The sequence below is a fragment of the Beta vulgaris genome, chromosome 9 (genome assembly GCF_026745355.1).
Source record: "Beta vulgaris subsp. vulgaris cultivar EL10 chromosome 9, EL10.2, whole genome shotgun sequence".
Taxonomy (NCBI): Eukaryota; Viridiplantae; Streptophyta; class Magnoliopsida; order Caryophyllales; family Amaranthaceae; genus Beta; species Beta vulgaris.
Window position 1 is genome coordinate 44,673,575 of NC_079210.1, and position 21,742 is coordinate 44,695,316.

General features: G+C 35.1%; 2 protein-coding genes across 7 annotated transcripts; both read right to left on the bottom strand.

Moving 5' to 3' along the window:
- Window positions 1-4,859: 4,859 nt before the first annotated feature.
- LOC104903967 (hypothetical protein) lies at window positions 4,860-8,118 on the bottom strand. Its single transcript, XM_010692118.3, has 2 exons — window positions 6,717-8,118; window positions 4,860-5,291 (listed from the first exon to the last, which is right to left on the bottom strand). The coding sequence occupies exons 1-2, from the start codon at window positions 7,901-7,903 to the stop codon at window positions 5,213-5,215; spliced, it is 1,266 nt and encodes a 421-aa protein (XP_010690420.2). The 5' UTR covers window positions 7,904-8,118; the 3' UTR covers window positions 4,860-5,212.
- Window positions 8,119-14,640: 6,522 nt separating this feature from the next.
- On the bottom strand, window positions 14,641-21,655 carry LOC104903968 (probable magnesium transporter NIPA6). Of its 6 annotated transcripts, XM_010692121.4 has the most exons (10): window positions 20,939-21,638; window positions 19,424-19,495; window positions 19,062-19,118; window positions 18,858-18,948; window positions 18,619-18,779; window positions 18,393-18,520; window positions 18,156-18,293; window positions 15,838-15,930; window positions 15,624-15,741; window positions 14,641-15,106 (listed from the first exon to the last, which is right to left on the bottom strand). In XM_010692121.4, exons 3-10 carry the CDS (start codon window positions 19,069-19,071, stop codon window positions 14,994-14,996), a joined length of 852 nt encoding a protein of 283 aa, XP_010690423.2. In that variant the 5' UTR covers window positions 19,072-19,118; window positions 19,424-19,495; window positions 20,939-21,638; the 3' UTR covers window positions 14,641-14,993. The 6 variants fall into 6 exon arrangements, 4 of the variants coding, with proteins under 4 accessions (XP_010690423.2, XP_010690422.2, XP_010690421.2 ...); XM_010692120.4 differs by lacking the exon at window positions 19,424-19,495 and having other exon boundaries at window positions 14,641-15,085; window positions 20,939-21,650; XM_010692119.4 differs by lacking the exon at window positions 19,424-19,495 and having other exon boundaries at window positions 20,939-21,642.
- Between the last annotated feature and the right edge of the window lie 87 nt (window positions 21,656-21,742).

Below are 21,742 nucleotides of genomic sequence, written 5' to 3' on the forward strand. Positions count from 1 at the left end.
TAGATGGCTCATGTGCGGATCGAGGGAGCTCTTCACCATGAGAATACCAAATCGTAGTAAATCAGGTATGAATCCCTTTTTATACACATGCACTTTAACCGTGTCTGCGTCATGCATACGTCTGTTCTTGCATTTCGGACACGGGCATCTAACTTCATCCAACCCTGGGCTTTCAGGATTTGCTTTGCAAAATTCAATGAATTCATCAACCCCCCCTCAAGAACTCGGGCCTCAAGTTACGCCCATTGTCATATCTATCATACATCCACCAACGCTCCTTCCGTTTCATGGTCCCAACTCTACAATTCTAGGAAAATGATGATGCAAAATATTTATTTAAACACTCAAATTAAATGTATAACAAGTGTAGCAAGTCGTTACCCAAGTACATATTACACATGTCTTTGAGAAGCAGAAGAAAGAAATAATTGAAGTAGACAACATCACAAACAGACAAAAGATTACCTTATCAATCACCAATAAGACCATCGAAACGTCTACAACTAGTGTTCATACTATGACACATGGAGGGATAGACATTAATGAATCTCGTCTTAAGATTAAAGAAGCGAGGTCCAATAACCTTTGTTAAATAATTTCAAAGGTTGCAAATTGTACCGGTCGTTGCTAAATCGCTTCTAAGGTAGTGGTCATACCATGAAGCAGCTAGGTTCGGGTTTTGTGAAATGATTGATATTGAACTCTATGTTTTTTTGTGAATCTGGTTATAGTGTATTGATTTTCCAACTTTATTAATTTCTTGAGGTCCACACTTTCCCTCACAAGAATTAATAGCAATATATTTTCAAGTCAAATACAACAACAACAAAAACAAAGCAAAAATTAAACAAACAACAACAACAACAACAAAAACATTAACAACAACAACAAATAACATTAACAACAACAACAAATAACAACAATAACAACAAACAACAACAAAAAAATAACAATAACAATAACAACAAACAACAACAACAAACAAACGACAACAACAAATTACAGCAACAATAACAAATTAAAGCAACAACAAACGACAACAACAACAACAAACCACAACAACAACAAGTATTTTGAGGACAACAACAGCAGGTTTCTAACTTACAAACTGGAGAAACAGACAGAATTGCGCGGCGGCGGAAGGAGCGAATTGCGCAACAACAGCGGCGGCGGCGGAATGAATGGGTTGCGCGGTGACAGCGGCGGCGGCTGTAGTGAGTTCGCGGTGACAGCGGCGGCGGCTGTAGTGAGTTCGCGGCGCCGGCAGTTGATGGAATGGCTACCTACATTCCCAAAACCCAATTTTTAGGGTTTAATTTGTAACAAAAATTAAAAATAAAAAATAAACACAGAGTTTCAGAAATTACCGGCAAGGAGAAGCGTTTGGCGTGTCGCCGGTCGCCGGTCGCAGGTGAAGGAAGTTGAACTAAATTCTCTGTGAAGAAGACGACGGCACTGTTGTGTTTTGTTTCGTGGGTTATACTTGAGAATAGAGTTTGAGTGGGAGTAGTGGGTATTAAGTCGTTATACTCAACGACGGCTTTGGTATATATACCGACGGCTTAAAGCCGACGCAAAATATTAAAATTCTGAATTATAAACCGCAAATATTACCGACGGCATTTTCTACTATTACCGACTGCTTGAAGCCGACGCCTAATACAACAAATTCTAAAATATAAGCTCACAACATCAACGACGGTCCTGAAACGGTCGTCAGCGTCTAGCGTCGTTGAAGCCGTCGCTGTACGCGTTACAAGCCGTCGGTGCGGACGACGGTTTGAAACGGACGCTAATTTTGAAAACAACGACGGTTTTTCGAGCCGTCGCGGGGTAGCCGTCGGTAACTGGGCCTTTTCTTGTAGTGAGTCGTCGTTCTACTTTAGGTTATTCTTTATTTCTCAGTTATAACTTAATTCCCTGGCAGTCTAAGAGACAATCCACACTATCTCGAGCTAGTGCTGAAGGTGAGTACCTTGGCGTCACGAGTGTTGTTGCAGAAGCCTCCTAGTTACGTAATCTACTTTTGGAGTTGCATTGTCCTCTCCAACAGGTAACCATTGTTTATTGTGATAATGTCAGTGCTATTTATCTCTCTCGCAATCCAGTACAATACTAACGCACCAAGCATGCTGAGATGGACATACACTTTGTTCGGGAAAAGGTTGATATTGGTCATGTACGTGTTTTGCATGTTCATAATAGATATCAGTTTGCTGACATATTCACAAAAGGCCTTCCTCGACATTTATTTCTGGAGTTTAAGTCCAGTATTAGCGTTCGTCCTCGTCTCGCTATGACTGCGGGGGTGTGATAGAATATAAAATATAATAGAATAGAATTATATTTTGTATTTACACTTCTACTCTTATTAGGTTTCCTAATATTATCAGGAATCTACTTTATTATAACCTATATATTTGATCAATGGAATACCCCGAGTTTACCAAATCTAACAAGATCTTTTCCAAATGTCTAAACAAAAAAGACTACAAATTGAATTTCGTCTATTATTTATGTCATTGCACCCGTACGGGTTACTCCCTATCGGTGGAATAAGAGTTTGTATGAAAAAGAAAAGATAGAAGAGAAAAAATAAGATCAACACTTTACTTTAGAGATATGCAGCAGCAGTTCACAGTTGAGAGGATCATAATGGGCATCTGATAAAACAGCAAGGAGTCCATTTTCATCCTCCAAAAAGAATTGGACTTTTTGGTGCAAATCATCTGCTGATATTCTGCCAAGTGCACAAACTCTGAACTCATCTTAGCGCGTTGCTTGGGAGGCATTAGTTACTAGTTAGCCGTTATGGATTGTTGTTGGACGCATTGATGAGGTTCATTGTTTCAGATCAAATGCGAATATGACGAAGAAAAAGGATAAAAGTCAAAAGATATGCAACATTCACATTTGTGCGTATCTATATCAGTCCTTATATATGTTTTTTTATCCTTTATGAGACTCGAACGCAGTGCAGAGTACAAAAAAAAAGGAAGGAGGAATCAGAATATGTGATCTATCATTCACAGCACCTCAATCTTAACCATTAGGCCAAGACATTCTTGATTAATCCTTATATATGTTTGATTGCCTTTTATCTCAACTTTAAGAAGATCCAAGGGTATTACAACATGATGGCATGACTATTATATAAGCCTATAATCAACCACATAGAATATCTCATAATTAATGACATTCTTTTGGTTACTTATATAATCTACTTATCTATGCACATCCTAAACTACTTGGTATTTAGTAGTGGATCGAATTTGAACTGCATAAAATTAACACATTACTTCAAAGATCTTTCATTTTCTATTCAAATTGAAATAACATCCATCTAAAAACAAATTGTATTTGAGTGAAAGCTTTTTTTATTTTCATACCAACTTGTCAAAAATCTTTCATTTTCTATTCAATATGTCACTGTCATCAATCTGTAAAAAGACCTTTCTATGACAATTTCACCATCAACTATTAGATGGTTTGCCAAGTTCATTAGATCGATAGCTAGAGATTAGGAACTCATACGCTAAGTAGTAAGTACTAGGGTAGTCATACGAAGCCTATTATAGACTTGTAAGTAATTTGAACCTAGACATCTTTATATTTTGGGAGGAAAATATCTCCCAAGGCTAAAGTTATGGGCCTATGGCCGGCTATCAAAATTATCAATCTTTATAGTTATCGAGTTCATGCTTTGATTCCTAGTTTTACATTCTTCAATAGAAGAAGTAGCTGCCAATCGCTTAGTTCCGAGTTCATACTTTGATTCATTCTAGCTCTTAGGGATGGAATAAGATATAATAAAGAAATGGCGACTTTTTTATAAGGAACTCCTATGACCCGGTGTTTTAGCATTTTCTATCTTATACCCCTAATTGTCTTTTCTTCAAAGTTATACTCTTGAACTTTTTATGTGTTCTTTGTGGTATACTTTTATTGAGTCAGCGTTACGTTTTCCGTTCGTTTTCTTATTTTCAATTCTTTATACTTACATTATGATGGTAATTATCCCACAAAGACTTTATCATACTTCTCCATTTTGTCCAATCTTTTTGAAGCCGGATAATTTCACTCACTTCTAATGTAAGTCTAACGAGTTGGAAATGAGAAATAAATGATAGACTTTACATTGACTCAACGGATCAGTACAATATACAACATGAAAGAAAAAGAGCATTAGAGGTACGATATAGAAAATACATAAACGTAGAAAAAGAGCATTACAGGTACAAAGTAGAAAATACACACACATAGATACTCTATATAACCCCCCCCCCCAAAAAAAAAAAAAAATTGTAATTTCAAATTTTCTAATGTCAAATTTGTTTTTTACTTTGAAAGGATCTAATGTCAAATTTAAATAAGCATGATTAGTTTAAATGAGACCACTTCATTGTATCATAAGTATTGATTTTCAGAATTTTAAAACGAAAAGCTAGAGATTGTCAATGGTAGCCAACGACTTTAAAATGATTAATGCATAGCATAATATCGAACATCAATATTGTTGGGGGGAGGGGGAGGGGGAGGGTTGGAACTTGTTGGATCTTTGGGCGAGTAATCTTCTATGAAGACAACCCAAAGAGAAATTCATCTTATCACGAGTTCTCAAAAGGAGGCCGGAAAAGAAAGAGAAGAAATTTAACAATGAGATCCATAGATTGCGAAAGTTTCTTTTAACTCGTTAACTAATGATTGCACAAATATTTACACCTCTTCCTATTGTGCAAGCGACAATTAATTATGAGATTTTGTTAGAAGAGTGACAAATTATATGACAATCTACATGGTAATGACAATCTATACTAAAAGGTTGACCAGCCACAGGAACCAAGAAAAACCACCACAAATCAACCAGAATAATACTTAGAGATTAAGTAATAAACGTTGACACAGCAACAACCACCTTAGCCTGTTTATTGGCTTCCTTTTATAACAATAGCTCACTATTACACAAAAAAATAATTTTCTGGGCAGCCACATATACTTCCAAGCAAAAGCAACAAAACTGTAGTTAAATTGTAAGTTTAAACAAACATGAACACTTGAAGTTCAATAAGCTACCAAAAAAAAGACACCACTATTATGGCCTATCAGTTTAAGGCCCTAAAATGTACCTAGCTAAAATCAGACAGCTATCAAAATTTTAATCTCAATAGAACACAAATCATCTTCCCACTTTGCGATTCCATTGTTGTCACCTTCAATTCTCTTCTGAAACTTTCTCAGCGCTCTCAGCAATACTCTCAGTTGTGTTGGCGCTATTTTCTGTTGTATCCGCACTATATAAAACACACGAAGAAAAACATGAGCAATTATACTAGTCATAAGAGAAACAGCTTAAGTTTTATGCACCGATATACAAGTCCGTATAGGAAAAGATTCATATGATAAAGTCCAGAACAATTGCATACAATCTTTGGGAAACTAAGTTTGAAGCAGTTTGGGCTAATGAAGACCAACACCAACACTAATTATTTAGATGATGAAAGCGCGATTACCAACTAGGAAGAATTAACCAGCTCTTAAAATTTGTGGGATCAGGTTCAGCCAAGTGCCAACAAACAAAAACCACCACAGGATTTCAAAGATAGGATCTTAAACATACCGACAGTCCACAAAAGGAACATTGGATTTCCCTAATCTTATTTACTAAAACCACCACCTCTTTCAAACAAAAAAAAAGGAAAAAACAGAGCATTGCACAAATCTATCAAGTGGCCTTCAAACTTTCTTTGCTCCTTTACGTTGTCGGAGTGGCTATGGTAACCACAATCCCCTCCCCCGAAACCTTCCAACAAAAAACATAGATAAAAAGGGGAAAATAGGAAAGTAGTTCTAGATCTCACAATGAAATGATATAATATGTGAATTCACTTATCTCAATTATGAGGACCAACAATGGACAGACTCATACAACCAGCTTAAGTAGTCATATTGCACAATACAATACAATTTAGTATTGACCAGAAATACAAATATTAATAATTTCCTGCATATCAATTTCCATCAGATAACTTTGACAGTATTAAAGTTAGATGTGTCTCTCAATCTTCAAATTATGAGTTTTCTTTGCAACTCTTGGAACCCAAAATAAAATTCTCAACACTCACATCAAACTCAAGCATTCATCATAATTAAGGTGACCAAAAATTAGAAGCCTAGACAAAAACCAATCCCCCAAAAACATTGGTGCCTTCATAAGCCTCGCCAAACAAAAACCACTGAAACCAATGAGACAATTATAAAGTTCACTCTCAAATTCAACAAACGATTCCATCGATAATTAATCCTATACTTTGTAATTGTATTACCCTGACACAGAAATTGTAACATCTTCCAGTATTTTCAATCACCAAAACAGCAGATAATTTACTCTCTGTCACAACAAGAAACCAGCCAACCCCATCCCATTCAGATTAGAACTATTGCATTATTGTTGATTCAACTACAACTATATTGAATCAGTAACTAATCAGCTTCTGGAATGTCAAATTAATCTCCATTGCAGCAACTTATCTCAAATCTCCCTAATGATCATATCAAATGCAAATTGCAAATATTATAATTCAACTTAAATTGCAAGTCTACTACTAAATGATGCAATCTTCCATGAACACAATCACAAAAACAATAACAACACAACCAAGAAATATGAAAACAATAAACATAAATCCAATGACAACTCAAAGAAAACACAATCAAACCTAGAGCCAGATGGAGAAGATACAGCATCAGTCGATTCCGGCTTCCTCCAAGTCTTAACAGTCTTCTCCTCCCCAGTCCCAAAACCCCTTCTCCACCCTAAACCTTCACCCTTCTCACCACTACCCACCTCCTTAATCTTAACAGCCTCCAATTTCTCATCAATTTCCTTCCAATCCTTCCCTTTCTCCGCCAACACCTCCTCCCTAGGCCTCGCCTCCCCAAACGGATTCGCCCCTCTCGGCTTAGCTTCAATAGGGCTACTCTGCCCTCCATCATTACCACTCACAACAGGCAAAATCCTTGTCTCTGTAGGCCTCGCCTCGCCGAATGGATTCGCCCCTTTCGACTTCCCATCAGCAGCATTACTCTCCCCTCCATTATTACCACTCACAACAGGTAAAGTCCTAGGCTGCAAATTCAACCTCGGCCTTCCACTTCCACTTCCATTCCCATTACTCTCTCTCTTTCCCCATGTATCACCCTCAACACCACCACCATTACCACTTCTATCATCTCTCTTCCTGGACCAGGTATCCGAATCCGGGCCTGACCCATTAGAATAAGATTCAAAGCCCATTCTTCTCTCTCTTACTGGAGCAGCAACAAAGCTCTTATTAGAAGCCCAATTATCAACCTCATCAGCCCTACTAGAATTGAAAAACCCAACTTTCTCTCTCCTATCAGACGACGGCCCACCACCGAAAGAACTAAACTTCTTCTCTTTAGACCAATCATCAACATCATCGGCCCGTGAAGAGCCCATAAAACTTTCTCTATTAGAATTTCTATCAGAAACCCTAACCCTAGAATTATCACCCATTCCGCCGCCGTAATTTCTGAAGCCGCCGCCGAGCCGAGGACGCTCAAGCTCCTCAGCGGTTCTTTCACGTGGCCCAGTCGGAAGCATCAGAAGCTCATCTTGAGTTAGCCGTTTTGGGACTGAAGATGAAGCCGGCTTAGGAGTTGAGCCGTAAGTTGTGAACTCGGCTAAAGAAAGAGTTTGAGCCTTGTTCTTTTTCTTCGGCTTGGCTACTGATGCGGCGGCTAAAGAAGGGAAATCGGAAGCTGGTGGTTCGGGTTTTTGGGTTTGGGCCATGATGGGCTGGTTGAGTTCATCTTCGTGTTCTTCTGAATCTAAGGCCCAAGCTCCTGGCTTGGCCCAAACCGATGAAACAGTTGCCGCCATGATTTTCTCTCTCTTCAAGATTGTTGTTTTCTCTCTTCTGGAGTGTATGTGGTGGGGAGATAGAAGAAGTGAAGGAAGAGGATGAAGTTTTGGAAGGGTAAAAAAGAGAGAATAGTTGCGTGAGTTGGCAGCTAATAAGGGAAATTATACTTTTTTCTATTAAAAAAAAAAGGTAAGATTCAAAGGCAAGAAAACGAAGGGGATTTTTTTTGTGATTGTTTCCTGATATTGAGTTGATTAATGTTTTTATTAGTGGGTTGATTGGGTTTATATAGAGAGGTTTGATTTATTTTTTATCTAAGGTTATTAGGAATATAATTCCGATTTAGGTTTGTATAAGTATGAATTTAATCCAAACATTCCGAACTAAGTAAGAACAAAACTATTTTTTATCAAAAGGAATTGTGGAGCTTTTATTAAGTTGACAACTTGTCACTATCTCAAAAGTTTGGATTATTAAATGAAACATTTCCTCCGTTTCTAAATAAGTGCAACATTTGCATAGTGTTTACTATTCATAGTTTAAATTTTAATTAGCTTTGGTGATTTACATTTTAGGAAAAACATAGTCATGTGCGATCTTGTTAGATTCGTCTGAATGTGAATTTTTTTAATATCAACTTTTTATAATTTTTACTTATTGATAATTGAAGATATTAATGGTTAAAATAATGCATTGACAAACGTGAAAACAAGAAGTGTTCCACTTATTTAGAAACGGATGAAGTATTACATTTTAACATATCTCTATTATATAAGCCAAGGGAGGAGGTGTGGTGTCCTCTTTTGAAATACCTATTTTGCCCTCCTTCTCTTTCTAAATTACAAAAGGGATGTCAACATCAAAATTGACACTCAAATAAAACTACCAAAAATCAATTTATAACACTCACTCACAATTCACAAATCACTTAAAAGAAGAATCTTTACAAATCACTCATACAATTGAGAAAATTACGTTATAAAAATCACGCAAATCACTCAAATAATCAGGAAACTCTTTTAAAACTTAAAATTATCATACAAATTAAAACTAATAATCTAGAACGTCAATACATACAAAAACATTTACAAAAATTTACTTACAATTTACAAATCACTATTCTCAAGAACCATTCACAATTAATGGTGAGGCATGATAAAAAAATAGAGGTGTGTTAGTAGTGAAATCAGAATTTAGAAGTTAGACAAGGAAAAAATTATTTACTTTTTTTATAGTGTTTCCTATATATAATAAAACTTTTACATATATATGGACATATCTTTTTCTATTATATGATAGCGATTAGTTATCAAGGTAAAAGGGTTTATGTAAAATATCATTCAAGAATTAAAGTACAACATATCTCTATTATATAAGAGAAAGGGGGAGCTATGGTGTCCCTGAATGAAGAGACTATGATACCCCCTTCCCATTCTAAATTACAAATTCACTTACAAATCAAAGGGGGCTTCAAACAAAAATACCAAAAATATAATTATAACAATCACTCACAAACTACAACCTCTGAAAAAATTGATTTGAAATCGAAGTGTTCACTTTCTTTACAATTTATGAAGTACTGTACTTGATTCAAAAATCAACTAAAAAAATTATAATATTAGAAATCATAAATAAATTTAATAAAATTTCTATTTTGTTCATAGAATTTAACTTTGAAAAGTAAAAAAAAAAAAGAATGGTGAGAGATTTTAGTGACAGAAACTAAACCAATTAAATTTTGCAACTAAAACAATTATACTCCGTATGTCTAATGTTCAAATTTTGACTCTTATGCCAAAAAAAATCGAATTTCTATTTCGAAAAAAAATTCAAGCACGCATCGCTGCAAAACATTCTAGTTTGAAAAGAAGTAATCGACTACTCATTTTTAGGACTTGTTATCGTTGAAATTTAATTCTCTTCTAAAGTGTTATTTTATGGAAAGTAAATTTTTTTGTTTATTTCCTAAAGAGTGGCTTTGGGTGTTTGGTTGAGCATAAAAATTTGTAATTGACACAACAATTTTTAATCACCAAGGGCTAAGGGGGATTGGTGATTAATTTCCTACACTTCATAGGAATTTCCATTTCCTTGGAAATTCTATTTCTCATGAATTCTCTATTTTCTAGCGTACCAAACAACTACCCAATTTTGTACTTCGTAGAAAATCCAAATTCCAGTGGAATTTGAGGTGAACCAAACGACCTTTTAGTTGTTGGTTCGGGTGATTAACTTGATAATTTATCAAACACGTAAGAGAAGTGAGAAAAAACGACTTATAAGCATTGGATTGTGATTACAAATGATATTCTGATTCCTTTTAAAAAATTTATATAATAAATTATAATTATAATATAAATTATTTATCAATATACAACCCTCGGCTTTAAGAGGTACATGTTATTTTTCTTTTCTTTTTTAATATAAATAGAGTTCTAAATTGATTAAAATACAAATGAAGAGTTGAGTTCACAATGAAAAACTTAAATATAATAATTTGATCATAACTTTTAATAAATAGTTCGTAAAATTGCATTTTTTTTGCATCATTCGAAAGTGTTTAAAAAGTACTTTAAAATAAGATCGATTTATAATATATTTTAAATTTTATATTAAAGTAACATATAAAAGAAGATATTGACTATGCTAACGTATTAAAATAACCTAATGCAATTGGAATTAACGATTCAATTAGAATTAAGGTTAAACTAGGGGTGTTCATGGATGGTTAACCGCCCGAAACAACATTTCAATTCGCTAACTGAAAGTTTCAGTTTGCTCTGTTTGCAAACTATAACTGTAACCGTTTAGACCGGTTACCGCATAAGCGGTTAACTGGTCTTTCAACATGGTTTTCCGGTTAACCATTTAACCGTTATTTAAATTATACTATTATGTTTTACTTAATGTACATATATATTTTTAATTTTTTTGTGCATATATTTTATATAATATAAAATATATCCAAAAGTAGATAATAAATCTATTGAAAAACATAACTAACACTAAGAATTCACTACATTTCCTAATTGTAGTGTTTACATTAGTACTCGAATTTTCAAATAATCACATACTTTCTCTAATTATTGTAACTTATGACAAATATTAGAATTAATATAATTGTTTGAAAATATTTCACAATAATTATATAGAGAAAAGGATATTTCGATTATCCGTTTACTCAAAAATCATAACCGCAATTGTACCGTTTAACCGTTAATTTTATCGATTCAGGTTCCGTATCGTTAAAATATTTTTTTTATCGTCAAAGTTACCACCTATTTTAACCAATTTTTCGATATTTCGATACGGTATTTTAATTTCGTTTTTATGAACACCCCTACTTATACTTCCCTCATTCTTCAGTCAATTACCATTGAACATTGCACCACCACAGCCGACATCCACGACCACCAACACAGCTAAATTGCCTAACTTCGCTAATTATCGCCAACAAGTGTGTATTCTTAAGTCAACTATCAAGGATTAGACTCACCGTCAAAAACTTCACTCAACCATAGAGTTGTGCATTTTCGTCTTATGTCTCTAAACTACGTACATCTCAATTGTAAGATAACATCAAAGACTTGATCACCTAAAATGATCATGTATAGATTTTCATCAAAGAAAAGCACTTCCTTTTATATTTTATTACCACCTTCATTTTTTATTATTATATGCAACGATTTGACATAATATAAAGAAGAAAAATGTCTAATCGTTATAAATAATAGAAAACGGATGTAGTAATTCTTCAGTAAAAAACTTTTATCTTTTAGTGAAACTCTTTAGTTTTGTAAGTGACATATATTACATGATTATCTCTATTATAAAAAGTTATGATAGTAAGAAGATTATCCTACTTGATAGAAATCTCACATAATAAACTTGCTGCAGCTTTGCAAGCTAGGCCCATGAACGAGAGAAATGATAAGGCCATAAGGATTAAGGGTAATCTTAACTAATCTGCTAATCATTCAAGAACCCTAGTGACAGGTTTCAAAGTTGTGACTATCCTACCATTACTAGATCAAGCATCCTTTCTTTATTTATGTTGTAGAAAAATTGGCTCATATAAACAAGAAAGAACATCCTTTCTCAGTCGACCAAATAAAAAGCTAATTCTTTACCTCAAACAGGTAGGACTCTTCTTCTTCAATCTACTCTAGCAACGAAACCCAATTATCAAATGCAAAGTTTTTCTTTGCCCCCGACAATTATTTCTTCCCTTGATGAATATTATAGAAATTCTTTTGGAATAAAGTCTCAGATGGCAAATCTCCGAATTTGATCTGGTGGGACAAGATCTGTGTAAACCTAAAAAAATTAGAGGTTTCGAACTTATGAAAGGTAAGACTAACAATATTGCCCTTAGTTCAAGCTTCATTGGAAGATTTTTTATTCTCCTGAAAATTTATGGGTTAATTTTGTCAAGGAAAATGTTTAAAGGATGAGGGTTTATTTTCTTATAAAGTCAAAGCTAATGTTTCCTAGCAATGGAGAAAGCTAATGGAGTTAAAAAGTTCTTTTAAGAAGGTGTGAAAATGGAATGTTGGAGAGATGGTGAGAACATTTCCTTTTGGTTTGATAATTGGGTTTTTAACTATCCCATTGCGGATATATGTCCTGTTGTTAGTGGATCTGAAAGTATCAAAGTTAGTTTCTTCATCAATAATCAGGACTGTCAATGGGATAAATCTCTTTTGTCCCTCTAGATACATCTAATGTAGTGACTAATTTATTTATTCCTAGTAATCAAATTCCTGACAAAAGGTTTTGGGGTCTCTCCCTTGATGGAAATTATCCAGTTAAGTAATGTTGTTCTTAATCAAAGTCTAAACTCGTAGTTGTCTGAGCCTACAGTTTTTCAATGGATTTGGAAATTGAAAGTGCCCCCAATTATTAAATTGTCTATTTGAAAATTTGTCAGAATGGTCTTCCTACAAAGAAAAGGTTGGAATTAGGTCATGTTTTTCTTCCTACGAAGTGTGTATTTTGTAATTATCACTCTCAAGATTCCTCTCATCTCTTTACTAGTTGTCCTTTTGTTACAGATGTGTTTGAGAATCTTAATAGGCATATGATTGGAGTGCTCCTCCTGTTATTGTGAATCACTTGCCCTTTGTAGATCATTTGTTAAATCTAAAATCTTGTTTCTCGATTTCTCAAATTGAGGTTTTTTGCTATAACTTGGTGGTTCATTTGGTATAATTGTAATGGGGTGAATTTTCGTCATGAAAGTTGCTCTCTAGTTAAAGTTAGTGCAATGATTAGAGCTTATGTGCATAAGACTAGGATTCATGGAGCCAAAGTGGATGAAATTGATGCTAAGTTCTCTCTACATTCTACTCAAAAGAGTGGTGTATCTTCTAGCAAGTCTAAGATTCAGTATCAGGTTAGTTAGTGCCCTCCTCCTTCCAACTATTATAAAGTTAATTTTGATGATTCTAAACTTTCAAATGGTCAAGCCTCATTTGGGTTTGTCATTCGTGACTCGAAAGGAAAAGTTTTGTTATGTGGTGTTGGTGCTTTAGATTTGTCAAATTTTATTCTTGTTGCTGAAGCGAGGGGTTTAAGAGAAGGTATAAATTAGAAATTTTATTGTTGAAGGTGACAATCTGATTGTTGTCAACTCGATTAGAAATATTTGGAAGATTCATTGGACTATTAACGCTCTTATTTTAGATGCAGGTGAAGAACTGAAGTAGCTTGAGGATGTCCACATTTGTCATTCTTTTCGGGAGGCTAATGTCTGCGTTTTGGCTGGCTTATCTCGGTCACATGATGACTAACATTACTTATTGTTTTGATGTTCCTGATTTCCCTTTTACTGTAATCATCTACAAGGATGCTTTAGGGTGACCCAGTTCATGAGATCCACCCCAGTTGTTTCTTTTCTTTTTTAAAAAAGAAAAGAAAAGAAAGAACACTCCTAAGTGTATGTTGAGTCTATAGAGACATTGAACATATAATTATTATTTTTTTGAAAAATATATGTCTTAAAAAGCGATTTTAGTCCAATTTATCCTACATTTAATACAGATACTCTTACACAGTTACACTTGGTTATGAATATCCTACTTTAAGTTAAGAAATCATCTTATGCCAGTTACTATACAATTTTACAAACAAATGAAGAGAAATCAGAGAATTAATTAGGATCTTATATATCTTTGATGGTCCATTTTTTTTATATATACTTCCCATAATTATGAGTTTTCAATTTTCAGAGTATCATCTCTTCTTGTTCTTTGAAGTTTCCTCCTAATATGCAATTAATGAAACATAATTAATGATGTTAATGGCCAAAATCCTGCTCTGAAACAGTGTAAAAGGCAAGTTAATGATACGAAATTTTTGTCAAACGGCACATTTTCACCTCCTTTTCCTGCTTCTCAAGAAGTAATTTTCAAACATTATGATTTATGAGGATCATTTTGTACTGGCCTAGAACAAGTGGTCCAACCTGGATTCTTCCCAGAATTTGGAGACTTGCACGTTCTACTTGTATCTTCCAAATCTACATTTTTAAAAATCCAGCTTTTTTCTTCCCCTCAAATTTGCAAGCTGGATACAGTTGATACTTTTAACTTGATACTTCTGTTGACAATCATGACAGCACACCACAAATTTTATGATGCATTATAGTTTACATTGATAAACAAGAGATTCTTTGTGGCAAATAATATCCATTAAAAGTACCAATTCAGCAATATGTGGTGACAGTTAACAAATTGCTAAAAAGATACAAACATCAGGAAATCACAAATGGAACTTTTATAAGAAGGAATAGATCAACTCATAATCACAGAATAACCTCACAACTCCAATTTCCAGTAAAACAATGGACTATGTGCATATGAAGACTACGGGGAAGCCGAAGATATGTGATCAAGCTATCAATTGGTATGTGATCCATGAAGATCGAGTAATTCGAGCTCTCACTTGAATGCTTCTGCCATATGCTCACTTAAGTGCAGGAGTGCACTTACTTCCAGCACGATACAAATTCAATAGCAGTCAAGTCTTGAATTTTAGCTGGACTCACTGATTGTTGTTTTCCCTGATTGAAAGAAAACTAACTGTCTTCATATATCTCTAATCTTGTCAGTCAAAATAGTCTGTGTTGTGCAACGTGATGAGATGCTCGTCATCACCATATTTATGACTTTCCTTACTGGTGTACCGATTTGCAGGTCCTGCATTTACCCGCAAATCCGCTGTCATGATCAAAAATTTGAATGAGCAGAAGATAGAAACACTGGTAATACAACACTTCTATTATGACTCAAGACCTCGTATCAAACAGTGGTACTTCGTTAAAGTGTTGGACTCGTTCATGAAAATTGAGTTTTTTGGCCCAAAATGAAGTGTTGATAATACATGATGGTGTACAAGATTCGACATGGATACTTATAGAATCATGAACACACGGCCTTTATGAATTATGAGAATGATCATAGATAGCATGGAAACAAATCCTCAAACTTCCTTCAAATTGAGAGATTTCATCTTGAAAAGAAATGTTTTAAGACTATGCTGAGTTTAGGTCAGCAAAATATAGAAAAGATCAAGAATTGCATGTCAAGACAGATCCCAATCAAAACTGAGACCAATTTCACCTCAGATAAATCTTGTTCAGGTAATGCAAAAGAAATGCGATTCCCCAGTTGACTTTACGTTAGATAATATAATGACAGGAAGTATACACAAAAAATGAGAACAAAAAGAACCTACCTGAAGTGTTAGCTTGTTCGTGCTCTCTTGTGGCATGCAATATGATTGTTCCAGTAAGAACTGTAATAAAGCCACATATTTCAGAAGCTATGCTGCTTGCATCTTGACCTGACCAATCCTGAAACGACAAATACATACAGCAATAGTTCTTCCTACATGGAACAATCCTGACAAATCAGAAAGAGCAGCTCGATGATTAGCCAAACAACCTTACCTTGAACATTATTGCACTTGCAGCAATAGTCAGGGTTGTAAACATCACGTAATATATTGGAGATACAATTGCTGCATTAAAGGTATCAAGTGCCTGCAAGGAACACATCAGAGAAAATAGAGCTCAAAGTTGACAATGGTGGACTGAATTGTACCATTTGTAATTAGTAATAAAAACTTACGTCTCTTTTAAGCTCTTCAGATAGAAGAAGAAATTAAATTCAAGGAATACAGGACCAATTAGCAGACAATTTAGAGTAGTTTCTAAACTAATTCTGACTGGTCCGGGGTCACGTTGCAATACATCTTAACCTCTCTGGTCCTTGTCGGCAACGGGATCCACACCAGCTTAATACAAGTATCCTCAAATGCAAGAAAATGAAACTTGTCTGGACCTCCATGCAAGCTGACAACTCCAGAAATGAACCCTTTCCTTCCCCCCTTTATCTTTATCCAAAATAGATCTCTACAAGAATCTCGAGCTTCTCTGACACACCAACAATAATCTCAAGCAAAAACATTGTACAAATGGATACTAGATGAGCATGACCAAACATAGGTGTATTCCAGAAATTAGGCTCTTTCCCACCAACCTAACCTTCTTCCCCCTACCCCTTCTGTGTTCTATATGTTAAACAATTCTTGAGCAACAAGACTACTCCTACAGCTGCCCACCAGAAGCAAACCCAAAAAAGTTAAAGAGGTATATTGTAATCTTACAAGTATAAAACTCCACTTAAGGAGGAAATACTTATGAATGCTAGAGGGATCTACAAATCCATGGAATACCGGATAGATTTATGGGCTTATCACAAAAGGTGTGCTATATAATCTTGTCCATATCAAATGCAAATTTGGGACGACATGAAAGGTGTGCTATAGAATCTTGTGCATGTCAAATGCAAATTTGAGACGAGCACCTTCATCCCCCTCCCAAAATTCACTCAATGCTTCCGCTTTCCATTTCCCTAGAAATTAACAACAAAACATCTACCAGGGAATGAACGGGAAAGGAAGAAAGCGTGCAAAACAAGCTGGGAAAAGGCTGCCCTGAATCCACCATTAAATTTCCCAACAATTTCACTATTAAAAATTTATATCCAAAAATCTGAACCAGTTCTGCACTTGGCCTTTCCATGTACCAAGTTTAAAGTTTAAACCCATAAACAACATCCTTGTGCCTATTTTACCAAGCATCATTCACCACCTCCTGAGCTTAACGATCGTAACTCGTAAACACTATTTGCCTATTCTACAAAAGCTCTTTGTCCCAAATAGTTTGAACTTTATAGAAACACAATAGCAAGTCTGTATCATTTTATGAACCCTAGTGACTTGACTGGTAGACAGCGAGACAGAATTAAATGCAAGTGCTAGCTACTCAAGCTCAAAAATCACATGCACTGTAAAACTATTCCAATATACCAACCTAACTGATTGATATAAATTGTCCAACTACATAACAGATTGTATAGGATGATTTGCACCCAAATTGGAATAAAAAGGTAAAAAGAAAAGCAAGGACTTGATAACCCTACCATAATTTAGTAGCAACTAAAGCTTTTCCTTGTACCCTAGACACAAGCGCTTGTAAAATTCCAATTTTGAGAACCCACTTCACCCCAACTTTTTGCAACTTAATGATATTCATACTCTTATATCAATCTCTTATGAACCAGCCATCTACAGATAGCTCAAGAAACCATCAATAACCATGCGTATTAACATCTCAGCACTCAAGTAGTAGCAAAGAGGACGTTCAAAACTGGGGCCCCATCGTCCAAGGGAGAAAAAAGCAACAGCGTTGAAACAGGCCAGATGAGTAAATGAGTTGATGAATCACAACCGACAATTATAAGAATAGGTTTCTGCTAAGACAACTGCTATTCCAAGAAATGCGTTCTGATCCTTAAATGCGTTTGATACCTCAACTATTTGTCATGGTATTGGTCATATGTAAATATCCTTCAAACAGAAAACGGTAGCCAGGAATAGAGGACAGAAACCATTTTCATTAGAACAATATTACCTTGATGATACATAATGGTGTAAATCAAAATATATATCTCCACTGAAAAGTTCGTTTAGAAAATAGAGAAACTCAAGGAAAAGCTAAAGATGTGATGCAGTAAATTGAATAAACCATATCCTCTCCATACACAATAACTTTCTTACCAAGATAAACATCACCAACATTGCTAAGAAAAAAGGAACCAAAATACACACTAAAGCAGAAACCCCCCTCATCAAAAACATAGAAAAGGAGGGAAAGAGAAAGAAACAAGGATTGAAAAACATACAATAGAAGAATATGCAGACCTTGTTCAGGTAATTTAGCTGTGTAATGACACAGATAGCTCCCACAGTCATGAAAAACCAAGTCTCTGCATAGATAAGTTGGTTTGTCCCCTCCAGAGTAAGCTTAATAGCAATTCCAATAGCCTTAATGCTCACAACCTGTAGAAAACTGGCCATTATAACCCATAGCAAAAATTGTGGGGAAGAAAACATGATAGACAAGTCATGAAGTTCGAAGTATCAGCCGAACTTTATTACCGTCAGTGAACCCATCAAAGAACATATTCCTAAGTAAACCAGTATGTTTGACAGACCATAGCGTGGCTCCAAGTGCAAAATCAAAACGGCCACTATGGACAACGAAGCAGCCACATAAATCAAGAAATCTGGTCACGGAAGCAACATGAAAAATCATATAGCGTGATGATAATAGGTCTGCATAGGCCTGGATTTCCTAAGATAGTAAGATGTCAATGCAACTAACCTGGCTGAATGGCCAGATCCCAGATTTGTTGAACAGAAGTTGGTGTTTTCTCTTGTGGTGCATGAAGAACAATCATCACCGACCCCACTATACAAGACACACATCCGAGGATACCCAGCTTTGACAATCTTTCCTTAAGCATGAAGTGTGCCAAAACTGCACTGAATGAATGAGGCAAACAGTATCAGCCAAGCAGAAGCTCTCATCAACAATGTTTCAAGACATCAAATCCATTTTACCTGATTATGATACTTAATGCTCCAAGTGGCGTTACCAAAACAGCAGGTGCATAAGCATACGCCACAAAGTTTGCAGCCTCTCCAATACACACTTTATTTGAGAATTTCACCGAGAAAGATTTAAATGTAAATGATGAGTATAGCTACACAAGAATTTCAAGAAAAAAAAAAGGGGACAGGGAAACAGCTCGCAGTTTCACTCACTCAAAGTCATTCCTGCCCACCAAAGTGGCTCAAGCAAATAAGTGTAGCCTCCATTTCCTACATTTCAACACCAAAATGATTTCAAATACAAGAAAAGTAGGCTGATGGGAGTATAGTCATGGTAAAAGTCTGATGCCAGTATTATTTAAGGAAATTAATGAAATAAAATCTCATATAACCAAAACAAAGTAATTCACTAGGGTACTGTATCATGCGCAGAGGACCAAGGGCAATTTTTGTGCACTATAGACTGAAATATCTTTACCACGACAATGAAAAAATGCCGACGTTCATGGGCCTTCAATTATTAGTCAGATAGCAGAAAAGAAAAGGCAAACATTTATTCATTTGTCAAAACATACCTGACTATGGGTGAATTAGTTCATATCTATTGTGGGTTTAACAACCATTTTGAGAAATGACATCTAGCAGACCTACAATAAAACCAGATAAGAATTCTAGATTACTTCATGCTGATACAAAATTAACCTGGAGGAACTCCCATTTTCCAACTTGGTAAGCCTTAATAGGGAGAAGGGAATTTTTTTCTCACTTAGATAATTCTCACGAGGGGTTGGGCTCCATAAAGATATGACGAAAAGAACAATTATCATGTCCACACATAATTACCTACAATCAAGCTTGTTCCAAGAAACTTTTAGACAAGCTTAGACTTATTGCATAGAAAGAAAGCAACACCTAACCTGACAGAATATATCTTACTTAAGTGTCAAATGACTCCAATAATCTTTTTAATGCCTATGAAATACCAGTTTAGCAATCAATCCCTGGCCATCAGATGGAATACAGGACAAAGAGCAAAGTAGTTTCAAAGCCAGCCCACATTACATCCTAAGTCTAGAGCTTGTAACATACACTGCAGAAACATGTACTGGGTCTTTCATTACTCGTGCACTTTTGATAAAATATTCCTCAAAGGCACTCACTATTAGATTCTACTGATAGAGGTACAATTGGGTAGAACAAGACTGCATGCACCAATAATGGTGAATACATGTTGCTGCAAAACCACCAACACTACTAATCTTCTAAAAGGCAACAATTAGCAATTAGAGCACATGATTGATCACAGGAAGCAGCAATCATGGTCCGCCAATTCATTTAAGCAACATAATAAGTGAAAGAAGTAATTGAAAGGTGAAGAATCCCCTCCCAAACCTTCCCTAGACCCTAACTAACAAAGACATACTTGATAGTTACCCTGAAAACCGGAGGTGACCTCATATTTCTCATATAAGCAGGTTACAGTCTATCAATCCATATCAATAGCAACACAGACTGATTCATTAACCCTTTTTGAATCCTTGTGAATCAAGTTAATCGACAATCCGCCAAAATCATCTTAAACACTACTAGATAGAGGGAACCCACATAGAGTAAAAGACTTATAGCCAAAGTTAAATACCCAACAATATAAATTACAAATCAAAATAACAGATACTAGCTCAGTAAACATACCAACACTACAAATCTATGCAGCTCAACCCAGAGATGAGTATGCAATGAACAAAAGAAGGGTAATCCTAATTCAGGAAGCATACACCACTACACAACCAAAGTGTTACTTTATGTCATACCAACAAGAGCACACCACACATTGGATCATATGACAATTTAATCTATCTGAGACTACCAACAATTGCTAAGTAAGCACAAGATTATCCTTACCACTTAGCAGCTCACTTCACATCTTCATTTAAAGTTAAACATCATCAACAGCATAAAAAAAGGTCATAATTTTGAAACTACTTTATTCATCAAAAATGAAATTCACATAATCATACAACTCAAAATAAGACATGGGTAACAACCAATTTTTAATTTTTTTTTTTCTTTCAATCAAAACTTAAACGAACCTGCACGAGTGCCATTAGCAGCAGCACAACGAAGACCCTTCTTCTTTAAGATGAAACTTGTTCCAATAAACACACTTGAACTCACTGCTAATACCAATCCCCTTACATTATCTTCCGCCATTACCAACTAATTAATCCAACTTCACAAAATTCAATACTTCCCACCAAATTATTGATCCCCAAATAATAATAATAAATACCCAAAAAAGAATTATATTTCAAAAACTGATCAATCAAAAAAAAAAAAAAAAATCAAAACTTCCACTTTTTTTTTGTTCCCCCAAATTTCTCTTCTTTATTCAGAACTGAAAAAGATTCAAAATTGCAAGAAATTTCGACGTTTTTCTACTTTCTTTTTTCTCCTTTGTTTTGTATTAATGAGGAAGAAGACGACTTGATGACTGATGGCCGCAAATTTAGAGCAGATTTGGCCCTTGATAAATCCAAAAAATGGTAACTGACATCGACTAAAATTAAGACTGATTAGTGGTTGCTTTTTGTAATTATGTTGGTGCTACCAAATTTGTAATATTCTGAGGATTTTGATTTTGATTTTGATTTTGATTTTGATTTTGAACAGCTATGATGAACTGTGCCACTTGGAATGGTATATTTGCGCACTTTTTATTGGGACAGGTTCAATGAGAAATTATCAAAGAGATTAAATGAGTCAAGACGTGCTCGACTAATCATCTTATTTGTCAAAAGCTTAATTATTATTGTTTGGGCTAAGATTAAGATTGTTTTAGAACTTTATCCTCTATTATTTGGATGAAACAAGGTATGATATGAGTGATATGACTA